Below are 23,592 nucleotides of genomic sequence, written 5' to 3'. Positions count from 1 at the left end.
CCTGTGGTTTGAGGGTTTTCTTCTTATCCCAGGAGGCATTTCTTGCTCAGAGCTTGATCCTTGAGGGGTTTGAGCTGCTCAGTTTGGTCCTTGAGGGGTCTGAGCTGCTCAATTTGGTAATTCAGGGGTCTGAGCTGCTCAATTTGGTAATTCAGGGGTCTGAGCTGCTCAGAGTTTGGTCCTTGAGGGGTCTGAGCTGCAGTTTGGCAATTAAGGGTCTGCATTGCTCAGAGTTTGGTTCTTGAGGGGTCTGAGTTGCCCAGTTTGGTGTTCTTGAAGGGTCTGTGCTGCTCAGAGGGGTAATTAAGGGGTCTGAGCTGCTCAGTTTGGTAATTAAGGGTCTGCACTGCCCAATTTGGTCCTTGAAGGGTCTGCACTGCTCAGAGTTTGGTCCTTGAAGAGTTTGAGCTGCTCATTTTGGTCCTTGAGGGGTCAGAGTTTGGTGATTAAGGGGCTGAGCTGCCCAGAGTTTGATCCTTGAGGGGTCTGCACTGCTCAGTTTGGTAATTAAGGGGTCTGAGCTGCCCAGTTTGATAATTAAGGGTCTGCACTGCTCAGTTTGGTAATTAAGGGGTCTGCACTGCTCAGAATTTGATCCTCAAGGGGTCTGAGCTGCCCAGTTTGGTGTTTAAGGGCTCTGAGCCCTGAGCCCAGTGGGATTGGGGCGATTCCCTCCCTCAGGATGGGGTGACACTGCCCCATCCAGCTGGAGAGGAGCTGGGGGCAGGGAAGCTGGGAAGGAACAGCTCCATGTCATGGCCAAACTATGCACTGGGGTCATGCTTTAATCCTGCACAGCCTCCCTGGCTTCCTGGGGAAGCTTCTGGAATCAGGAACGTTCAGCTGTTTCTCCTTCAGGCTGAGGGGAACACAGGAAAACATCCAGGCTGCTTTTCCAGCTCACCACAATGCAGCACAGCCACGTCCCAACCCCAGCAAAGCTCCCCAAAAGGGGCTGAATCTGATAAATAAAATGTTTAGGGTTGGAGTTAATCCCTGCCTGGCCTGGGGCCCAGCTGTGGCTGCAGGAAAATGTGGTGTTTTCCAGATCTCCCTGTTCCCAAAACAAAGTGACAGCTTCACAAATCAGAGGATGAGATTGCACCAGGATTCCTCCTCTCCTCTCTCCCCAGAAAGGACTGGAATGTGGCCTTGCACAACCACTGAGGCTGAGGTCTTCTCTGCATGGAAAAAGGGCAAAAAATATAAAAAACCAAACTTTCACAGAAAATAAAGTTTCAAGTCTCCATATTAAATCTTTTTGATTTATAAAACAATAGAGTAATTTGTTTTGCACCACTGTAAATACATTTACAGAACAAACAAAAAAATTCTGGTCAGGGAGTATCAAACCCAGCCCAGCCCTCTCCAAGGATACAAACCTCAGAATTGTCATTTTTCTTTTTGCCCCAAATATATTCAGACACAAACAATTTATTACTTAAAATAAAAAATAAACTCTCTTTACTGTCACCAACATCCCACTTTGCTGCATGTGAAGCAATGAAATCCTTCACACTATTAAACAATTGAAAATGTATTTTAATTCTACAAATTTACAAGGAAAAAAAAAACCAAAACAAAACAAACTCAACAAAAAAAAATAAACCAGAAACTGTTCCAGGACTGTTATTTCAAGTTGTCCTTTGTCACAGTTTGTGATGATCCTGGGTTTTCAGGTAACTCCAGTCCTCTAATGGAATGCAGCAGTTAAACTCCACATTGATTTATAAAACAAGAGCCTTGGAATCTGTGATAATCCTTGAGTTTTTTTTCACAGGGAAAAACATCTGTGCCCCTGACACAGAACAGAACTGGGGCATCAAATCCACTCACATGAATGGTGCTTTTTTCCTTTTTTGATTTTTGGGGATTTTTTCCCCTCCTTTTTTATGTTGAGTTCAAAACTTGAGGCTGAAGCCAGGTCCTGCAGCAGATGCTCCTTGGTTTGTGGTGGTCAGATGGAAACCTGTGTCCTTCAGGTCATCATCACCCTGTGAAAAATGTGAAAAGCAAGCACAGGGCACTGAGCAGGGGCTGGGCAGCTGCATTTACCCCTCCAAAAGTCTAAACAGCAAAAATAAAGTATCTCAAGATGAGAAAGAAATGTTTGATTTAGTGCCATCACAGTTAAGGTTGATGCTGGGTTATTCATAATCTTTAAATATTGCTATTTCAAAATTTGCCATTGCTAAAAGCAGTTGGAGTGTTCCTAGTTCCTGTACCCACTTTTGACTGCATGAGAAGGAAAAAACATGGGCTTTCCCTGCCAGTGCAGGTGAATCTCAGGATCCCAACCAAATCCCAGCCCCAGGGGAGGCTCTGGGGCTGTGCCACACTCACCAGCACTGACTTTGGGAAGGAAAACTGGACTTTCTCTGCCAGTCCAGGTGAATCTCAGGATCCCAACCAAAACCCAGCCCCAGAGAAGGCTCTGGAGCTCTGCCCAGCTCACAGTGACTTTGGGAAGGAAAGCTGGACTCTCCCTGGCAGTCCAGGTCAATCTCAGGATCCCACGCAAATCCCATCCCAGCTGTAGCCCTGCCCTGTGCCACACCCACACTCACAGCTGGCTATAGCCCTGTGTCACACTCACCAGCTGGCTGTAGCCCTGTGCCACACCCACACTCACAGCTGGCTGTAGCCCAGCCCTGCCCTGTGCCACACTCACCAGTGGCTGTAGCCCTGTGGCACACTCACACTCACCAGCTGGCTGTAGCCCTGTGTCACACTCACCAGTGGCTGTAGCCCTGTGTCACACTCACCAGCTGGCTGTAGCCCTGTGGCACACTCACCAGTGGCTGTAGCCCTGTGGCACACTCACACTCACCAGCTGGCTGTAGCCCTGTGTCACACTCACCAGCTGGCGGTAGCCCTGTGTCACACTCACCAGCTGGCTGTAGCCCTGTGTCACACTCACACTCACCAGCTGGCTGTAGCCCTGTGTCACACTCACCAGCTGGCGGTAGCCCTGTGTCACACTCACCAGTGGCTGTAGCCCTGTGGCACACTCACACTCACCAGCTGGCTGTAGCCCTGTGGCACACTCACACTCACCAGCTGGCTGTAGCCCTGTGTCACACTCACCAGCTGGCTGTAGCCCTGTGGCACACTCACACTCACCAGCTGGCTGTAGCCCTGTGTCACACTCACACTCACCAGTGGCTGTAGCCCTGTGTCACACTCACCAGTGGCTGTAGCCCTGTGTCACACTCACACTCACCAGCTGGCTGTAGCCCTGTGTCACACTCACCAGTGGCTGTAGCCCTGTGGCACACTCACCAGCTGGCGGTAGCCCTGTGTCACACTCACCAGTGGCTGTAGCCCTGTGGCACACTCACACTCACCAGCTGGCTGTAGCCCTGTGTCACACTCACACTCACCAGCTGGCTGTAGCCCTGTGTCACACTCACACTCACCAGCTGGCTGTAGCCCTGTGTCACACTCACCAGTGGCTGTAGCCCTGTGGCACACTCACACTCACCAGCTGGCTGTAGCCCTGTGTCACACTCACACTCACCAGCTGGCTGTAGCCCTGTGTCACACTCACACTCACCAGCTGGCTGTAGCCCTGTGTCACACTCACCAGCTGGCTGTAGCCCAGCCCTCCCTCGGGGGGCCGGGGGCTGGTGCCCCTCTTGACCCTCTGCTGCTCGCTCTTGGCCGGCCAGGTGGGGAACATGGAGGGGTCGATGGGCAGCGGGGTCTCCCTGAAGTACTCGTGCTTCAGCCCGTCCTCGGCCGTGATGCGCCGCGCCGGGTAGTACGTCAGGAAACTGCCAAGGATGCAGGAAAAGGAGATTTTAACCCCCCAAAACTGTCAGGAATGCTCTGGAGGGTTTTGTGATGTTCAGCAGAATTGTGGCTCTGGGTATTGGGGAGATTCTCTTACTGGTGTTGGGTGGAATTCTATTGATTTGGTGGAATTCCACTGGTTGGGTGGAATTCTGTGAGCAGCTATTGGTGTAATTCTATTGTTTTGGTGTCATTTTAATACAATTGTACCAATGCCCAGTAACAGAATTATTCCCAGTAACAGAATTATACCCAGTACCCAGGAATAAAATGATACTAAGCTAATACAAAATGCCCAGTAATAAAATGATACCAAGTGAATAGAATTATACCCAATGTCCTGTAATAGAATTATACCAAATCAATACAAAAATGTCCAGTAATAAAATGTACCAAATTAACAGAATTATACCCAATACCCAGTAATAAAATAATATGAAATTAATAAAAAAATGTCCAGTAATAAAATGTACCAAATGAATAGAATTATACCCAATACCCAGTAATGATACCAAACAAATCAATACCCATTAATAAAATGATACCAAAGTAATAGTATTATACCCAATACCCAGTTATAAAATTATACTAAATTAATACAAAAATGTCCAGTAATAAAATGTACCAAATTAATAATTATACTCAATACCCAGTAATAAAATTGTATGAAATTAATAAAAAAAAGTCCAGTAATAAAATGATACCAAATGAATAGAATTATACTCAATACCCAGTAATGATATCAAACAAATAGAATTATACTCAATACCCATTAATAAAATGATACCAAATGAATAGAATTATACCCAATGTCCTGTAATAGAATTTTACCAAATTAATACCCAATGTCCAGTAATAAAATGTACCAAATTAATAATTATACCCAATACCCAGTAATAAAATTATATGAAATTAATAAAAAAAAGTCCAGTAATAAAATGATACCAAATGAATAGAATTATTCCTAATACCCAGTAATAAAATTATACTTAAGTAATAGAATTATACCCAATACCCAGTAATAAAATGATACCAAATTTATAGAATTATACCAATACACTTGGATGGACAGATAAAGCTCCAAAGGGATCCAGGGTAATTCCCTCAGAATATTTACAATTTTTGTTATTTCAGAGAGATTTTAGCCATTCTGTTATTGGGTATAATTCCATTACACCCAGTACCCAGTAATAAAATGACACCAAATCAATACCCTAGGATAGAAATGTAAAGCTCCAAAGGGATCCCGGGTAATTCCATCAGAATATTTACAATTTTTGCTATTTCAAGAGAGATTTTAGCCCTTCTCCTAACACACCAGATACTCCTGTAACACAGTGTTAACCACACAACCTGGGCTTGATTTTATAAACCTTTCACAACACAGAAAATTGTTTTCCTGCCCAGGAATTCCCAGGGATCCCTGGAATTTGGCACCCACTTGTTCATGAGGTCGAAGCCCTGGTCGGAGAGCAGAGCCCCGAATCTCTTGCGCAGGTTGTTGTAGGGATACTCTGTGAAGGTCATTTTCTTCACTGCTGGCAGCTCGTTGTAACCTGGCCAGATCTTCTCACTGGGAGTGCCCAGATCCTGAAATTAAAATTAAAATATCCGTTTAATAAACTCAGAGTGCAATCCTTTATTTATTTATTCAGGAGGAGTTGGGAAGGATCCAGAGAAAACAGGCAATAAATTGTGGTCTCAGCCTGCTCAAAGTGTGGTACAGCAGATTAAAGAACTTTTTATTAAATAACTTTTTATAAAATAACTTTTTCTTGAGGCTAAATCTCTGTTAAAGAATAAGCACTACACCAATGCTCATGTTTCTAAAACCAGTTAAAATCCCAAAATATTTTAAAAATTACCTTAAAAACTTTGTTAATCTGGTCGATCTCTGACTTCCCTGGGAACAGCGGCTTCTGTGTCAGCAGCTCCCCAAAAATGCACCCCACTGACCACATGTCTATGGCTGTGGAATATTCCTGGAAAGAAGGGAAATCAAATTACACCTCAGAAAAATCAGGAAGATTTTTCACTGAGCTGTTTGGAGGGATGTTGTGGTTTCTGGGGGTTTATTTGGGGTTTTTTGAGCAGAACACACATAACCAGTCCCATACCCAAGGGCCAGGTCTTGATTATATACTCAATTATTATCTCACTGTAATTATTTTGAATTTCTAATTATGAATTATGAGCAACATCCAAGTACACAAATCTATCAGGATGAAAGGTGAAAGTCTCCACACTGATGCCTCCCTTTTCCACTCACAAACAAAGCAGCACAGCTGAAAAATCAGAATTTTTTCTGGCAGGGCTCTTGGCACTGCAGCCCTACAGAACCCTGATTTCATCCAGATTTCAATTATCAGCAGGGAACATTCTAGAATAATTCTGCTCTCAGATGTCACAGGTTTTAGACTAATTTAAAAAGGCATTTAAAATCCAGCTGCCAAAAGTGACATTTTGCCACAATCCATCAGCACTGGGCACATCAGAATTCCAAGGGACAAAACCCATCTGTCACCCACCCTCCCTCTGTGTGGGGAGGATGGAAGGGTTTGAGATGTCATTAGGAGGATAAATAAACAAATAAATAAATAAATAAATAAACAAACAGTGCAATACATAATAATATCATATTTCCATTATTAGGAAAAATATAAAATAATATATGATAAAATTATATAAGAAAAATATTATAATAGATTATATATTTAATTATATATAATAATTATAACATTTAAAATATACAATAATAATATATAATAGTATATAATAATAAATTATACAATAGTGATAATAATAACAATAAATCTATAATCTATAATATATAACCGTATAATATATCTAATAAGATAATATATAATATTTCCATTATGAGTAAAAATATATAATAATATATGATAAAATTCTATAATAAAATATTATAATAATAGATTACATACTTAATAATATATAATAATTCTATATATGAAAATATACAATAATGTAATGTATGATAATAAATTATATAATAATTTATATATTTATGGATGACAGTGATATAGGATGATAGTGATAATAATAGCGATGATAATAATGATGATAATAATAATGATGATAGAATAATCAGGATTTCCAGCTATGAATCAATATAATTCACTGCTCACACATTGATAATGATTTATAAAATCCAGCCAGGTGATTTATAAATGCAGCCTGAGGAAGAAGAGGCGCTCACCTTGGCTCCCAGCAGCAGCTCAGGAGCTCTGTACCACAGGGTCACCACCACAGGGGTGTAGGGCTTCAGGGGGGACCCATATTCCCTGGCCAAGCCAAAATCTCCAACCTGAAAGGAAAACAAACATTTCCAGCCCTGCTCATTCACCAGCAGTGCCACTGCACAGAACTTTGGGCACAGCAATAATTCTGTGTAATTCTGCAGCACAGAATTTGTCCTGATTTCCTCAATTTTTTCCAAATTCTTACCTTTAAAATGCCTGAATGACTGAGCAGCAGGTTGGAAGTTTTCAAGTCTCTGTGAAGGATCCAGTTGTCGTGGAGGTGTTTGACCCCTCGTAGTAACTGAATCATCAAAGTCTTCACTTCTCCTGCAATGATCAAAAATAAAGAAATAAATGATAAAAAAATGCATTGAAGAAAATAAAGAAATGATAAAAAATGCATTGAAGAAAATAAATCTACCTTGAATTTGTGGTTGGTTTGTTTGGAGGGCAGGAAGGGGTGGCTACTTAAAGCACAGTAGGGCCTGCACTATAAAAATGTGTCACAGAACAGCAAAATTCATTTGGGCAGCTGGAATTCATCCAAATTATGCTCAGAAATTATTCTCTCATGGGAAGTGGCCAAAATTAAAGCCCAGTGTTATTTTCCAGTTCAGCACAGGTGAAACTCCCCCAGTTTCACCCCAAACACAAACAGGATTCATCACCAGCACGAGGCTCAGCTAACACCTTCATTTGGGTCAGGTTTTGGAGAACAAACAGAAAAATGCAGGAAATGTCAGTTCCAAGGAACACAGGACATTGCAAAGCAACACATGGCAGTGCCCAGAGCCAGCAGGGCCATTTGTGCTGGCCCCTTGTGCAGCTCTGAGATCCCAGTACCTGGCAGGAAAGGCTGTTTCATGGTTTCCATCAGGCTCTTGAGGTCGTGCTCCACATAATTCATCACAATATAGATTTTATCCATGTTGCTGCCCACAACAATCTCCTGCAACACACAACCAATGAGCAAAACTTACAAATGGTGTTTAAAAAGCATCCAAAATTAATTTTAGAAATGTACTGGAAAGAGGATGGGGCTGCCATTGGTAAAATCCTTAAAAATTGTATTTTTTCTATTAAAAAACCAGCTCATTTTTTGGTAAAATATCAGATTGTGCCTTATGAGCAGCACACAACTGTTCACAGCAGCAAGATCTGCCAGGTTTGCTGATATTTTTATATTTAAAAGCCAAGAGGAATATTTCAACAAAATAAAAGACATAAAAGATTGCAGCCTTACTCTGACAGTGACAATATTCAGGTGCTGTGCTTTCAGAATTGTATTTATTTCTCTCAGAGAAGTAATGGGGAAACCTTCCTTCTCCTTTTCCATTTTCAGTCTCTTCAGAGCCACAATTTCATCTGCAAAGGAAACACATTTCCCATCACACAGTTAATAATTCACATTACCAGGTGTTGTCTCACTGATTAAATATTTAATTATCTGAGCTGTTCTGCCTTGAAAAGGAGCAGCTTGCTGGTAAAGAAATATTTTAAAATAATATTTTAAATACATTTTATTCATCACTGAAAATGTAAAATGGTGATTTCCAGCCCTAAATAAACACCCTGAGGAAGAGGAGGGCTCTGATACCCACCAGTCTTTTTGTCCTTTGCCCTGTACACCACTCCATAGGTTCCCTCCTCAATCCTGTTCAAACACTGGAATTCCTCCACGCTGCGACATCCCTGGAAATCAGAGGTACAACATTTACTCCTCCAGCATCTGGGGAAGGTTCTGCTTTTATAACAACTTCAGCAGCTTCACAGTTAAGATTTACCAGAAGAATTCAGCTATAAACCAGATGAGAAAGGTGTCTTTGGGGTTTGTTTTTCATGGAGTTTCTAAAGGAATCCTGTGTTTCAGCAGATTAATTCAATTATTTTGTTCACTTTTGCACAAAGGCAGCAACTCAGTACCTTTCAGATAATTAATTAGTAAAAATCTGAATTTTATTAATATTTCAACACTTTGCCGTTTGCTATATAAAGAATAACCAGCTTCTGTTTATGATAACAGAACTCTCATAAGGATCTATTTTCAGACAGCAGCAACAAGATAAGAGATATCAATGATATCAAAAATATTGGAGAGGGTGATTCCCTACCTGCAGGGCAGGAAGATATTTGGGAAGCTCCTGTTTCAGCTCGATGGGGGAGGAAGCTGGAGAGTCAGGAATGTACTCCCCTTCTGTCATGGCATTGGAGTGAGGGGAGCCTTCCCCCACCTCCTCCTCCTCCACCTCACTCCCTGCAGAATCCCGGTCAAACCTCGACTCTGGAACTTTAAAAGTCAGAATCAGTGGTGGAAAGAGGAGCTGTGAGGATTAAATAAACTTAATCCTTCATTTATTTAGGGAAATCAAGGTGGTGACATTGAGCACTGCGTGGCAGAGGATGGTGGAGAAGGCAAATTTCTCCTCTTGGCTTTCAGGAATTCACCTACAGCTTCCAGTGTGAATGCAGCAGGTGAGAAAAATAAATTTACACCAGAATGGAAGAGAAAATTGACCCAAGACTCTCATTCTCATTCTGGGTCTCATTCTCTGATTTTGATTCCAGTGTGAATGCAGCAGGTCAGGAAAATAAATCTTGGCACCAGAATGGAAGAGAAAATTGACCCAAGATTCTCATTCTCATTCTGGGTCTCATTCTCTGATTTTGATTCCAGTGTGAATGCAGCAGGTCAGGAAAATAAATCTTGGCACCAGAATGGAAGAGAAAATTGACCTCCACCTCACTCCCTGCAGAATCCCAGTCAAACCATGACTCTGGAACTTTAAAATTCAGAATCAGTGGTGGAAAGAGGAGCTGTGAGGATTAAATAAACTCAGCTTTAGGTAAATAAAGGCGGTGACATTGAGCACTGCATGGCAGATGGTGGAGAAGGCAAATTTCTCTTCTTGGCAAAGGTGATGCTTTCAGGAATTCACCTACAGCCTCCAGGTCAGAAAAATAAATCTTTACACCAGAATTGAAGAGAAAATTGACCCAGGATGTCTCACTCTGGGTCTCATTCTCTGATTTTGATTCCAGTGTTAATGCAGCAGGTCAGAAAAAGAAATCTTTACACCAGAATGGAAGGGAAAACTGACCCAAGATTCTCATTCTCATTCTGGGTCTCATTCTCTGATTTTGATGAGAAGACAAAAGAACACAAAATGAAACAGAGGAAACATCAGCTCATGAGACTGATTCCCTCTAAACACAAAGCTTGGAGCAGATTTCAAGCAATTTCTGAGGTTGACACAAGAATAGTATTTTGATATTTTAAATATTTGTAGAAATAGATTTATCTAGCTGCAGAAACTCAGGCAAACACTTCTTTAAACATTCAATATTTGCATTGTACCAACTGGGATGTGGTTTCCATTCTCCCGTTCCTCCTCTTCGCTCATTTCCTCCTCGCTCACCTCCTCTGCAAAACAGAACCAAGTTTGGCTGGAAAAATCCAAATTTCTGCAGCTCCCTGGGAGGAAATCCCTGCTGGAATCCTCTCCCACCTCACCAGGCCTCTGCACTGCCATGACCAAGAAATTCTGCTCACTTCCAACAGGGAACACAACTTTTACCAATTCTCTGGGAACTGGGAGGTGGGCAGGTAAATAAATTATTAATATTTCCTGATTAATTGTAATTATTTTAAAGAAAAACACCCAGCCATCAATCAGAGCCTGCTCTTGTGCCTTTACTAATTAATGACAAGAACAGCTGCACTCAGACTTCTGTACTGAACTTTGAATTATTTTCTGTTGCAAAGTCCAGAAGATTTTTCCAAATGAATGAAGATAATAACACAAAATGCCAAAGACATTTGGATTTCACCATCCCGCAAAGTGCAAATTGTGCTGTGCAGAGTTTTTGATGCCACAGAACCACCTGAACCTCTGACAGAAATGGCTCTCAGGTTTCTGCTCTGGCTTCTGAGATAAGAATTGGTATTACCTCTACCAAAAGGACAGAATGGGACTTGGACTTGGGGGTTTTCTTTTTAGTTATCTTGACCTGTGAGGTCTCAGCCTAGCCTAGACTAAGAGAAAAGGAAAATGTTCAAATAAAATAGCACAGCATGAGGGAAATAAAGAAAATCAGACAGCCCTTGGTGGAATCCTCACCTGCTGATTGCTCAGACACCTCCTCAGAATTGCTTCCTGTCTCCTCCTCCTCCTCCTCTTCCTCTCCCTCCTCCTCAGAGCCTTCACTGCTGGACTCTTCCTCCTCCTCTTCTGAGCCTGATCCAGATTCTGTCCAGGAATAATCAGGCACTTAACACTTAAAATTAATTACATCTCTACAATTAATTACAGCTCCTAAATTGCATTTCATCACCTGAGGAAGACTCTGCTGAGCTGGTTTTTCTCTCACTGTCACTGATGTCTTGCAAGTCTGACAGAGGATCCCTCTCTTCAGGTTTCTCTTCTTTTACTGCTGAAACCACAAAAATTAAAAACAAAGTGCTAATTGAGTATCATTTCCAAGCCTCTGAATTCCCTGCTTCATTTTCTGCTGGCATTAAATCAGTGCTGAATATTCAGTATTGGAAATTCACAGCACTAAAAAAATAAATAATAATAATTTCACACTCTGCTCAATGACAAACAGCTTTTCTGAATTGCAGTGGTGCAGGTTTAACAACCAAAAATATGGAATATTGACCTGATTTTTAAACATTAGGTGTTCCTAAGATGAACTAAAATAGGGGAAAAAAAAGGGAAAAAAGCACCATGGTGACAAAAATCACCAGGACAGGTCCCTACGCATTGGTTACTGCCAGAGTGCTCACTATGAAAAATCTCTGGTGGTTGATGGGGCTGGAGCTTCCCAGGCCTTGCTCTGGGTGCCTACATCTGGAATTCCAGGGATTCCATCCTGCTCTGGGTGCCTACACCTGGAATTCCACTGATTCCATCCTGCTCTGGGTGCCTACATCTGGAATTCCATCTCTACAATTAATTCCAGCTGATTCCATCCCACTTTGGGTGCCCACATTTGGAATTCCAGCTAATTCCATCCTGCTCTGGGTGCCTCCACCTAGCATTGCAGCTCATTCCATCCTGCTCTAGGTGCCTGTACCTGGAATTCCAACTCTACAATTAATTCCAGCTGATTCCATCCTCCTCTGGGTGCCTCCACCTGGAATTCCAACTCTACAATTAATTCCAGCTGATTCTATCCTCCTCTGGGTGCCTCTACCTGGAATTCCATCTCTACAATTAATTCCAGCTGATTCCATCCTGCTCTGGGTGCCTACATTTGGAATTCCATTGATTCCATCCTGCTCTGGGTGCCTCTACCTGGAATTCCAACTCTACAATGAATTCCAGCTGATTCCATCCTGCTCTGGATGCCTCCACTTCTTTTCACAGCTGCACACTGTGAAAGGAGCATTCCTCCTTCAAATAAAGGTGTTTTTATGTCACTTGTGCAAGTTCCTTACCCCCAAAACCTTCAGGTGGGATCATTTTCTGGCTTGGATAACAAAATTCACCATCTAAGCAGAACCCTGCATTCAGAATTTAATTCTGCAAGATGACAGAATCAGTGATGCTCACTGAGGTCACTTTTTAAGGTAATTTAGCTCCTAACCCCAAATCCATCTGGAGCTGGAGTAACCAATCCCTTTTTAACCTGCAAGTCAATTCAACTGCAGGATTTTAAAAATTCAGTCAGCTGCTTCTTTCACCACTGAACTAACTCATTTTGAACCTTTTCCAATTGCTACTCCTACCCCTAAATATCCCATTTATCACTTGTGCACGTCCTGCAAAACCAGCACTGCTTTAGGAAAGAGACATTGGTGAGGATTCCAGATTTACGCCGCTGGGGCTGAGCTGGACAAGACTTGAACTGAGCACCTGGGATGTTTGTTTGAGACTAAAAATGGATTGAATTTGATTTTTTTTTTACCCCAGCTGTCCCCCAAGACAGTGTAGAGTGGCAGATGCTACCTGGTTTCCTGCTCTCTCCTTGCTCAAGCTTGTCTCTCTGCTGGCGCAAAGGGCTGCGACTCCAGGGTCTCATTTTTACTTTGTCTCCATATTCTTCCCTCACTGTTCTATGGTGTGCAGAAACTAGGGAAAACAAAACCACAAGAAATTGTTACATCTGCCTAATTAGAGTTGTCCTGTCTGCCACAGCCATCTGATTGGAATGTTTTAAATTTTTTTTAACAGGGTAATAGGGAAGAATGGGAGAGGAACCTACTTAAATCAGTATTTAAGTATTAAATTTAAGTATTTAAACTTAAGTACATTATATGAAACTTAAGTATTTAAGTATTAAATCAGAATTTAACTCTTCTTTCTGGGAGAATGAAGGGTTTTGATTGATCTTAAATAAAATATGGGTTTGTACTGCTTAGAGAAAGCTGCTGCCACACTTAAAAAACAGAAGCAAGCTGCCCTGCATGTTACACAATAAAAACCCTGATTCTAAAGCATTAATGCCAGAGAAAGAAGTGGAAAATATGTAAAAGAATCAAACCAGCTGAGGTTTAGAAGGAGCTGACAGAACATTCAGAACAATAAAATCAATGAAATTAAAAGTTACACAGATTGAGCACTATCAGCATAAAGCCAAGCACAAAAAGGAGCTGTTTGGTATGAGCTGAGCAAGAAAGAGAAAGCAAAAAATATGAATTGTTCTGCTATGCTTGAATAATCTCTGTCACCTGATCACAGGAATGGGCTCTGATTTTTACCTCACAAAGCTGGGCCAGAGATCCTTGAACCAAAAATGAGCTGAGATTGCAAACACCCAACATGCAAAAAGTGCAAAACTTAAACTCTTCAGGCACCAGAAAATCCCCCCTGACTCCCAGTGCAGCATTTGCCATGCCTGGAGTACTTACATGACCTCTCCCCCTTTGCAATTTATTCCCCCAAATCCCTAAAACATTGAATTTTGATGTTTCAACCTCTATCAAACTGAGTTAGACTCAGCCAAAGAGTTCAGAACCACTGAACACAGTGGCACCTCCAGAAATCCTGTTTTTACAGAAATCACCCCCTCAGAAATCCTGTTTTTATGGAAATCTTCCCCTCAGAAACCCTGTTTTTATAGAAATCATCCCCTCAGAAATCCTGTTTTTATAGGAAATTTCCCCCTCAGAAATCCTATTTTTATAGAAATCACCCCCTCAGAAATCCTATTTTTGTAGGAAATCTCCCCTCAGAAATCCTGTTTTTATAGGAAATCACTCCCTCAGAAATCCTGTTTTGATGGAAATCTTCCCCTCAGAAATTCTGTTTTTATAGGAAATCTCCCCCTCAGAAATTCTGTTTTTATGGAAATCTCCCCCTCAGCAATCCTGTTTTTATGGAAATCTCCCCCTCCAGAAATCCTGTTTTTATAGGAAATCTCCCCTCAGAAATCCTGTTTTTATAGGAAATCACCCCCTCAGAAATCCTGTTTTTATAGGAAATCTCCCCCTCAGAAATCCTGTTTTTATAGGAAATCTCCCCCTCAGAAACCCTGTTTTTATAGAAATCATCCCCTCAGAAATTCTGTTTTTATGGAAATCTCCCCCTCAGAAATCCTGTGTTTATAGGAATCTCCAGCTCCAGAAATCCTGTTTTTAAGGAAATCTCCCCTCAGAAATCCTGTTTTTATAGGAAATCTCCCCTCAGAAATCCTGTGTTTATAGGAAATCTCCCCTCAGAAATCCTGTTTTTATAGGAAATCTCCCCTCAGAAATCCTGTTTTTAAGGAAATCTCCCCTCAGAAATCCTGTTTTTAAGGAAATCTCCCTGACAGGGAGAGGCAAGGATTCACTGACCAACTTCTCAGGATATTTAAGGCCCATATCACCATCACATCATTTTATCTCCCCAAATAAAACTTGAATTTCCTTTTCCCTCCCATGTCAGACCCTCCCCACTTTAATATTTCTTAAATTCTGGCGCTGCTTTAATAAAAAACATTTCCACCCCTCCATTCAGCAGTGTGTAAACAGGTAGGAAAGTGCTAGTAAATCTGATTAATGCAGAGGGAGTCACCTTCTCTCCTGGCTTCCCTCTCCTTCCTCCTCTCCTCAGCTCTCCTCTCCCTCTCCTTTTGCTCTCGCTGCTCCTTCTGCTGCTCCCGGATTTTCCTTTCCCTTTCTCTCTCCAGTTGCTCCAAACGATCTCTGGAAAATAATTTTTGTTATAAATTCAGCTGGTGAAGAGAAGGAAAACTGGTTAAATCTGAAAATGGGTTAAATCTGGTTAAATAATTTTTGTTTGTTATAAATTCAGCTGGTGAAGAGAAGGAAAACTGGTTTGCAGCACCAAACCACTGAACTCAATTTCCTTCTCAACACTTCCAGTCAGAAACAGGCGGAGTTTTTTAGCTGATCCTTTAAAAAACAAGTTTAAAAGACCCAGACCAGGAGTTCTCCACCCTATCAGGATTTAAGCAAAAATTCAGCCAGTCCAGTTAATTAATCCCATGATAATCCAGGTAATTAATCCCCAGTGAAAATCTGCTTTGTACTTATTTTTTAGGTTGGAAAAACCCCTAAGACCATCCAATCTTTTTATTTATTTAAAATTAATGTATCTGATTTCTTTAAAAATTAATTACTGTATATAACTATATATAATTATCTAAATTTAAATTAACTACATTAATTTAATTATATTTTCTGACCAATAACTAAATTATAACTTTTGACCAATAACCAAACACCAAGATAAAAGTGATTCCAAACCCATGATTTTAACCCCTTCTTCTATAAAATCTTTGAAAATTATTCCTTGAACTGCAAGCCTCAGTTGATTATTTTTATTTATATATTTCATTTTATTTAAAATTCATTTCATTTAAACATTAATTACTGTATATAATTATATATAATTACCTAAATTTAAATTATTAATTGCATTAATTTATTCATCTTTTCTGACCAATAACTATAAGCAATCACAGTATACCATGCAAGAGCAATGAAATCTTCACAAAGCTTCGTATTTTTATTCCAGTGGATTCCCCTGGAATACCCACAGCAATGAAGCATTTAAAAATAATTAAGTGAAGAACAAAGTGGATTTTTTTGGTTATTTCCCCATGCCCAGAGCAGGTGGGTATGGGGAGGGCAGGGATGGATGTACCTCTCCCTTCTGGAATGTTCCCTTGCCATCTCTCTCCGTTTCTGTCTCTCCCATTCTCGCCGGGCTTTATCCTGCTCCTCTCTGTGTCTCTTCCTACGCTCGTGCTCCCGTTCTTTCTCCTTCACTCTGGCGTGTTTCCCTTCAACAAACACAAATTAATTTCAATTTCCCTACAACAAACACAAATTAATTTCAATTTCCCTTCAACAAACACAAATCAACTTCAATTTCTGAGTGTTACTGCTCCAAATAATCACTGAAAGCAAAACTCGGGGGGTGAAACTGATGAGAACCATTGCCATGAGCTCTGTTGTTTCCTTAAATTTTCTTAACGCGGAAATTCCTGTTCTGAAAGGGGGTTGGAAGCCCAAAGTCTGTAAGGTTTTATATGAATATTTATATTAAAGTAAAAAATGGTTGTTATTAATGGGGATGTCTCTAGAAAAGATATTTTGGCAGGTACAAAGATCAGAGATCTTTCACTCAGTGAAGCCAGAGAGAGTATCTGTATTAAAGTAAAAAATGGTTGTTATTGACAGGAAGGGAATATTTCTAGAAAGGATATATTTTTTCCCTTGGCAGGTACAAAGATCAGAGTTCTTTCACTCAGTGAAGCCAGAAAGAGTACTTGTATTAAAGTTAAAATATGGTTCTTATTGACAATGGAAATGTCTCTGGAAATGATATTTTTTTTCCTTGGCAGGAACAAAGATCAGAGATCTTGCCCTCAGTGAAGCCAGAGAGAATCTTACCAGGCTTCAAGGAGTAAAAGTGACCTCAGAGTCCCTGTCCCAAAATGATTTCTGTCCTATTGCCATGAGCTCTGTTGTTTTCTTAAAGGGAAATTCCTGTTCTGAAAGGGGGTTGGAAGCCCAAAGTCTGTAAGGTTTTATATGAATATTTATATTAAAGCAAAAAATGGTTGTTATTAATGGGGATGTCTCTAGAAAAGATATTTTGGCAGGTACAAAGTTCAGAGATCTTTCACTCAGTGAAGCCAAAGAGAATATCTGAATTAAAACATAAAATGGTTGTTATTGACAGGAAGACAAGGGGAATATTTCTAGAAAGGATATATTTTTTCCCTTGGCAGGAACAAAGATCAGAGATCTTTCACTCAGTGAAGCCAGAAAGAGTACTTGTATTAAAGTTAAAAAATGGCTCTTATTGACAATGGAAATGTCTCTCGAACTGGTATTTTTTTTCCTTAGCAGGTACAAAGATCAGAGATCTTGCACTCAATGAAGCCAGAGAATATACTTGTATTAAAGTATAAAATGGCTGTTATTGATAGGAAGACAATGGAAATGTCTCTAGAAATGATATTTTTTTCCCTTGGCAGGAACAAAGATCAGAGATCTTGCACTCAGTGAAGCCAGAAAGAGTACTTGTATTAAAGTTAAAATATGGTTCTTATTGACAATGGAAATGTCTCTAGAAATGATATTTTTTTCCTTGGCAGGAACAAAGATCAGAGGTCTTGCCCTCAGTGAAGCCAGAGAGAATGCTTGCATTGAAGTAAAAAATGGTTGTTATTGATGGGAATATCTCTAGAAAGGATATTTTTTTTTCCTTAGCAGGTACAAAGATCAGAGATCTTGCACTCAGTGAAGCCAGAAAGAATACTTGTATTAAAGTAAGAAATGGTTGTTATTGATGGGAATGTCTCTAGAAATGATATTTTTTTCCTTGGCAGGAACATAGATCAGAGATCTTGCACTCAGTGAAGCCAAAAAGAATATACTTGTAATAAAGTAAAAAATGGCTGTTATTGATAGGAAGACAATGGGACTGTCTCTAGAAATGATATTTTTTTCCTTGGCAGGTACAAAGATCAGAGATCTTTCACTCAGTGAAGCCAGAAAGAGTACTTGTATTAAAGTTAAAATATGGTTCTTATTGACAATGGAAATGTCTCTAGAAATGATATTTTTTTCCTTGGCAGGAACAAAGATCAGAGATCTTGCACTCAGTGAAGCCAGAGAGAATCTTATCAGGCCTCAAGGAGTAAAAGTGACCTTGGTGTCCGTGTCCCAAAGTGATTTCTGTCCTCTGACCACGCTCACACCCCTGTCAGTCCCCTGAGGGCACCAAAACAGCCCAAGAAATGAACAATTTCAATTCCTCTGTCTATCCAGCTGCTGGGTTTCCCCCAGCCTGAGTTATTTGATTTATCCTATTCCCAGAATCACCTTCTGCAGAGTGGCTCCTGTGCCTGCGCTTCTCTTTCCTCTTCTCATCCTTCCTGTGATGGGTTTTCTCTTTCCTGGACATTTGCTGGGGGGGTTTGATGGCCAAGGAATCATCTTCTTCTCCCCTGGAAGGCAGGACAGGAATGAGCTCAGGGAGGGGACAGGGGAAATCCACACATTTCCTTGGCTGGAAAAGATTTCCATTTTATTTTGGGTTTCCACAATAAATCCAAGCTGGAACACAACACTTAAATTGGTTTCCTTGGTTGGAAAAGATTCCCATTTTATTTTGAGTTTCCACAATACATCTAAACTGGAACACAACACTTAAATTGGTTTCCTTGGTTGGAAAAGATTCCCATTTTATTTTGAGTTTCCACAATAAATCTAAACTGGAACACAACACTTAAATGGGTTAAATCTGGTTAAATCTGAACCAGTGCTTCACAAAAGGATTTTCACTTCTAAAATTTGATTTTCCTTTCAGATATTTGAAATCCTTTTCTCAGGATATTGAAATGATAATTTCAGGATTTTTTTCTCTTTTTATTCCCTCATTCTCACCTGTCTTCCATGGAGTCCTCCCTCCTGTAGGGTGAGTTCCTGATGGTGATTTCCATGCGATGGTCTCTCAGCTCCCCCTCCTCGAGAGAATCCCTTTTGGAATCCCTGTCATCTGACTGAGGGAACAGGGAAAAATCTGTTTATTTAAAGGGCTCAAAAGAAATAAAATTAAATATTACTGAAATCTTCCTCTGCTGGCTCAAAAATTCAGCCTGGATTGGTCACCCCTGTGAAATCACTGATTTGTGACAGCAGCACTTTGGGCTGAAGTGCTTTAATTTGACAAAATTAAACAAAATTAGATAAAATTAAACACTGAGGAGGAGTGCATTAATTATTGTGTGGTATTTTCTGCAATAATTATTTTGCACACAGCTGAACAAAACTAAATAGCAACAGAAAAGTGATTCCAAACCCAGAATTTTAACCCATTCTTCTATAAAACCTTTAAAAATTGTTCCTTGAACTGCAAGCCCCAGTGGATTATTTATTTTTTTGTATCTATATGTTCATATTTTAATTTGTTTAAAATTAATTTTTCTTTAAAATTAATTATTACATATAATTACATATAATTATCTAAATTTAAACTATTAATTACAATAATTTATCTTTTCTGACCAATAACCAAACAGCAAGATAAAATTTATTCCAAACCCACAATTTTAACCAATTCTTCTATAAAACCTTTAAAAGTTGTTCCTTGAACTGCAAGCCCCGGTTGATTATTTTTATATATGTTTATATATCTTATTTATTTAAACATTAATTATTGCCTATAATTATTTAAATCATTAACTGCATTAATTTATTTCTCTTTTCTGACCAATAACAAAATAATAACTTTTCTGACCAATAACCAAACAGCAAGATAAAATTTATTCCAAACTCACAGTTTTAATCCATTCTTCTATAAAACCTTTAAAAATTGTTCCTTGAAATGCAGGCCCCAGTTGATTATTTATTTTTATTTATTTATATATTTTTATTTTAAATTAATTTAATTTAAACATTAATCATTGTATATAATTTATATATAATTATCTACATTTAAATTATTAATTGCATTAATTTATTCATCTTTTCTGACCAATAACTATGAGCCATCACAGTATATAATGCAAGAGCAATGAAATCTTCACAAAGCTTCATATTTTTGTTAAACTTTGGAATTAGAGGCCACACAGAAAAAACTTCAGCTGATAGAGCATCAGAAAAAAATCACCAGAAAATCAGTGCACCCCATTAAAATGCAGTTTTCTGTTAATAAAGTAAATAATTCAATTAAATGAGTCCCAAAGTGCAGCTTACATTTTTCATACGTTTGATCTCTGCCTTCTCCTCTTGCTCCTTCCTTCGTTTCTTCTCCTGGAGAATCTCATCTAAAGTCTTCACCTTCCAAGAATCCTTTTCATCACCCATTTGAGTTCCAAAAAACACCCTCTGCAAAAGAAGGAGACATTGAAAACCCCCACAAATAAATCTAAATAAATCTATTTTACACCCATTTATTTAATGTTCTGTTCTTGAGTAAAGCCATGATAGAATTGATTTGTGGTGGACAAAAATGTTTGTTTTAAACCCAAAGGAAAAACTCTGTAAGAGCTCAGGGAGCTGCTGGAGGGCAAGAAAACCAATTTATGCCCATTATTTAATAATGACCCGAGGTAATAAAGCTTGGTCAAAAAGGACACAAGGAATGCAGAATTTATGGCAAAATCCTGAAATAAGGAAGAAAATAATGAAGCCAACTGTGCTGAAATCAGCAGTCACTGAGGAAAAGGTAATTCCAGCAGCACAACCACAGAGAAAGGCACTAATTAGCATGAGAATTGGAAGAATAACTAACCCACAGAAGGCAGAATATTAATTAACAAGAGCACTATGTCACTTACACATATGTATATATATATAAGTGCATATATATGTCATATATATATATATATATAAAAGTGACATAGCATATATATACATATGTATATATTACTGAGATTTATAAACAACGAAAATTTGCAAACTGGGGGTTTGATTTGTGGAAGAGCCCAAGCACCTGAGAGGAATGGTGGATTTGTCTTTCCAAACCAGCTGTGGGGCTGCTGGTGGATGAAACCAGCACTGGGAGAGGAAAGAAAGAATGGGGATTCCACTGATTGATGAATGGAAAAAGATATTTGCTTTTACAAATAAACTTTAGGTTTGCTGATAAATGAAATTGGACATTGCAAGATAAAAGAAAATATGGGGAAGAAAAACATCTAAATTCCATAAGAATTAAAAATGAAAAGGCAGGGTTATACATTAGAGGGAAATCTTTGGTATCAGGAAGTCTGAACCTCTCAAGTATCTCAGAAACACGGAAAATCCCCTAAATTCCGTAAGAATTAAAGATTAATAGGGAGGGTTGTACATTAGAGGGAAATCTCTGGTATCAGGTGTATCGGGAAGTCTGAACCTCTCAAGTACCTCAGAAATGGGGAAAGAGAGAAGGGAAATTAAGATAAAAAGGAGGCGGGGTCCTCCAAAAATTGGAGAGACCCCAAGGGATGCCCCATGGCCTCTGCCTTTATTGGAATAAAGCAAAAAGGGACTCCTCAGTTTCCTTTTCGGACATAAACGTCCCCTCAAAACCCCCGGTGTCCCTTCAGAGCCCCCAGTGTCCCCTCAGAGCCCCCGGTATCCCCTCAGAGACCGTGGTGTCCCCTCAGCGGCCCCGGTGTCCTCTCAGAGCCCCCGGTGCTCCCCTGGTGTCCGCTCAGAGCCGCTGGTGTCTCCCCAGCCCCGGGTGTCCCCTCAGAGCCCCCGGTGCCGCCCTAATGTTCCCTCAGAGCCCCGGTGTCCCTTCAGACCCGCCGCTGTCCCCCCTGTTTCCCCTCACAGCCCCGGTTTCCCCTCAGAGCCCCGCTGTCCCCCCGGTTTCCCCTCAGCGCCCCCGGCCCCGCTCACCGCCGCCGCCACCGGGGACTGCGAGCAGCCGCGCGCGGGTCACGCGTCACTTCCGCCCGCCGCCGCGCGCCGATGACGTCAGCGCCGCCTCACGGCGCCCTAATTAACGCAAATCGTTAATGAGGCGTTAATTGAGCCCCGCCCGTCAGAACGGCCGCGCTGAGGGGCGTTAATGAACCCGCGGGATGGGCCTGGGCAGCGATAAACGCGGCCAATGGAGGCACTGGGCCGCATTTAATTCCACATCAATTAGTTCAGAGTTTGATTGAATAAATTAAATTTGATTTAATAAATTAAATTTTATTGAATAAATTTAATTGAATAAATTGGATTGAATAAAGTGGATTCCAACCAAAAAGCTGCAATTCCTACATGGAAATGAGTGAGGAGGTGACACAGCCCAGAACAGCAAAGATCCCTAATTAGGATCTCTAAAATCACTAATTATCCATCCCCCATTGGAAATATGGGAATATAAAGGGAAATAATGATATATAATGGGAAATAATTATATATAATGGGAAATAACGGGATATAATGGGAATAATGAGAATTTAGAAGCACAGGGAGTGTTGTAACACCTTGCACCTGCACCTCAGTGCATCAGGAATTCACATTTAAGTAAATAAAAAATATAAAATATTTTTAATATTTTAAATTATTTAAATTATTAAAATTCACTCTGAGGGAATTAAAAATATAAAATAAATAAAATGCACAGCTCCAGTTCACAGGGCTCATCCTCATCACAGACACCTGGGTGTGGCCATGAGAAATGCAGGCACAGAAACTCTTAAAATATTCCCAAAAAATCAATTTTTCTGTCACAGGAAGAGCTGGGGTGGAAAATTCTCTACAAAGAGCAAAAAGCTCCTTGTTTACACAACGGAAAAGAAGATTTAAAAGGTTTTTGGTTTGTTTAATCTACATAAAGCAAAGGCTAAAAAGATGGCAAAGAAAAATACACAAAGGGACAAAGCTCAGCAGAGCAGGAGGGGTTAAAATCCCAATTCCAAATCCTCCCAGGGTCAAAGAAAAACAATTTAAAAAATCCCAAAATCCCAATGATTTTTAAAAAATCATTTAAAATGATGGGATTTATGTGAGAGCAGAGCAACCTAAAGCAGAAATACGACACAAAACACACTTTTGGTATTTTTTGTAGTTATACTTTCAAAAATCTCAGTGTATTTGGCAGAAAACAAATTAAAAAAAACCACAGAGCTCCACAGTCCACAGCTTTATAAAAGTGACAGGAGTACAAAAGGAAACAAAATACCACAGACATATCACATACACAAGGATGAAAAAATTGGCATTTTTCTCCCTCACATCTTTGGGGAATCTGCCCCAGGCAGCCACTGAGGTGTGGAAATGTGATTTTACAGGAATTCCAATTGTAATTTCCTGATAACCATTATTTTTACCACTATACATCCATGCTTCAACCTTCCAGAATAGTGGAAATTATTAAAATCCACTCATTTAAATTTAATTTTTGTTCCCAAAAAGTCCATGTGAATGTTTTTGTAGCTACATGTGTGCTTTATTTTTTTGTCAAAACTGACTGTTCAAAAGGAAAATGAACTTTTAATCTTTGATCTACCACAAAAAACAAATTTCCTTTAAAAAAAAAGGAAACTTAAAAGCAGCAGAAATAAAGATTTGCCTCAGTTTATGGTTAATATTCCTCCCATCTGTCACAGATGCTTCTGAGATTTCTTTATATAATCAGAAATT

The 23,592-nt window shown here is 39.9% G+C and overlaps 1 protein-coding gene across 7 annotated transcripts; it reads right to left on the bottom strand.

The window, feature by feature from the left end:
- Positions 1 to 1,231: 1,231 nt before the first annotated feature.
- On the bottom strand, positions 1,232 to 21,940 carry LOC128947657 (cyclin-dependent kinase 11B). 7 transcript variants are annotated; one of them, XM_054292007.1, is made up of 20 exons: positions 21,853 to 21,940; positions 20,221 to 20,352; positions 18,910 to 19,025; positions 18,346 to 18,470; positions 16,154 to 16,292; positions 15,059 to 15,189; positions 13,010 to 13,132; positions 11,391 to 11,489; positions 11,177 to 11,305; positions 10,414 to 10,479; positions 9,170 to 9,345; positions 8,660 to 8,750; positions 8,302 to 8,423; positions 7,902 to 8,007; positions 7,264 to 7,385; positions 7,016 to 7,123; positions 5,661 to 5,777; positions 5,237 to 5,385; positions 3,587 to 3,776; positions 1,232 to 1,994 (listed from the first exon to the last, which is right to left on the bottom strand). In XM_054292007.1, exons 2-20 carry the CDS (start codon positions 20,329 to 20,331, stop codon positions 1,902 to 1,904), a joined length of 2,313 nt encoding a protein of 770 aa, XP_054147982.1. In that variant the 5' UTR covers positions 20,332 to 20,352; positions 21,853 to 21,940; the 3' UTR covers positions 1,232 to 1,901. The 7 variants fall into 7 exon arrangements, with proteins under 7 accessions (XP_054147982.1, XP_054147984.1, XP_054147983.1 ...); XM_054292009.1 differs by having other exon boundaries at positions 9,170 to 9,339; XM_054292008.1 differs by having other exon boundaries at positions 11,391 to 11,486.
- Between the last annotated feature and the right edge of the window lie 1,652 nt (positions 21,941 to 23,592).

This window comes from Melozone crissalis, unplaced genomic scaffold, assembly GCF_028551555.1.
Source record: "Melozone crissalis strain CALT ecotype California unplaced genomic scaffold, PUWL_Pcris_2 ptg000107l_1, whole genome shotgun sequence".
In the NCBI taxonomy this organism is placed as follows: domain Eukaryota; kingdom Metazoa; phylum Chordata; class Aves; order Passeriformes; family Passerellidae; genus Melozone; species Melozone crissalis.
Note: the sequence above shows the minus strand (reverse complement) of the source record. Positions and strands in the feature narration are given on the sequence as shown.